This window comes from Buceros rhinoceros, unplaced genomic scaffold, assembly GCF_000710305.1.
Source record: "Buceros rhinoceros silvestris isolate BGI_N320 unplaced genomic scaffold, ASM71030v1 scaffold11902, whole genome shotgun sequence".
NCBI classification, from domain to species: domain Eukaryota; kingdom Metazoa; phylum Chordata; class Aves; order Bucerotiformes; family Bucerotidae; genus Buceros; species Buceros rhinoceros.
The window spans coordinates 8,078-9,177 of record NW_010398338.1 but is presented as its reverse complement, the minus strand read 5'-3'; the positions used below and the strand labels follow the sequence as shown (position 1 = coordinate 9,177).

General features: G+C 48.0%; 1 protein-coding gene across 1 annotated transcript in view; it reads left to right on the top strand.

Moving 5' to 3' along the window:
- The window catches only part of LOC104488958 (laminin subunit gamma-1-like), a 5,984-nt gene extending 5,143 nt beyond the window's left edge, over nucleotides 1–841 (top strand). Inside the window, exon 10 of the mRNA XM_010131066.1 lies at nucleotides 201–841. Within this exon, the coding sequence (XP_010129368.1) occupies nucleotides 201–457 (257 nt within the window). The 3' untranslated portion in view covers nucleotides 458–841. The remainder of the gene's footprint in view (nucleotides 1–200) is intronic.
- Nucleotides 842–1,100: the final 259 nt, after the last annotated feature.

Sequence of the window (1,100 nt, the reverse complement as noted above, 5' to 3'; positions counted from 1 at the left end):
GGTTCAGCACCCCTTTTCTGCAAACTGAGGGCTGTTTTGAGGCACTGAAGGTGTAACCGGTTTGTTTGCTCCTGTTTTAACCACCGTTTCTAACCCAGGTAGCCCAGTGAAGGTCTCAGTGTGGGCTCAGCTGTGTAAGCACCCACAGTCAGAGCGTCAGGGGTTTTAATGGGCTTCCCTGTTTGTTTCTGGCTTTTCAGGGCAGCTGGAGACAGTGGACTTGGACAAGCTGAATGAAATCGAGGGCACTCTGAATAGTGCCAAAGACCAGATGAAAGACAGCGACCTGGACCAGAAAGTGACTTTCCTGGAGAGAGAAGCCAGGAAGCAAGATGACGCGATACAGGCCTACAACAGGGACATTGAAGAGATCCTGAAGGACATTAGCAACCTGGAAGACATCAAGAAGACCTTGCCCTCTGGCTGTTTTAACACCCCGTCCATTGAGAAACCCTGAGGGTGCGCTGGGGGTGGGGAAGACTCCCCTGATGAGCAGTGGAGCAGCGGTTTGGCTACGGAGTGCCTTAACACACATCACCTTCTTCAAACCCCTGAGTCTGCGCTGCTCACAGCCCCTGTTTTCTTTTCAAATCAGGATAAGTTGAAAGTGGTTTGTTTTTTTTTTTTAAGAGAAGCAAATTAAATATCCGTCTTTGGGCATCAAAGGGTTTTTTTATATAAGTTGTCTTGCCGAGCACTCCACCTTTGCCCCTCTCTCAGACACAGTTTCCCTTTGACTAACGCAAGGATGAGAGATGCTCTGGTCTCTTTATACTGTGGTTCAGAAATAACCATGTGAGCTGTACACAGCAAGGCAAAACTAACCCGACTCTCTCTCCTCTCTTCTCCCCTTCACTGTAAAACCCTCGGTCCCGGAGCTCTCTGTCCCTATGAAGGAAGGGGATGGCTACCAAAGTATTACTGTAATGGCCAGTATAGCTGCACTCACTCAGATCCCTCTTCCCAACTTCTAACCCTGTGAATTTATTGTTTTGTTTTGTTTTTGTATCGGTAACTAGTGGCCAATCCAACAGTGTTGGTAGCCTTTGCCAAAAGGGCCGAAGCTTCTTTCTGAAATGTTTTCTGTGATGATGCATCGC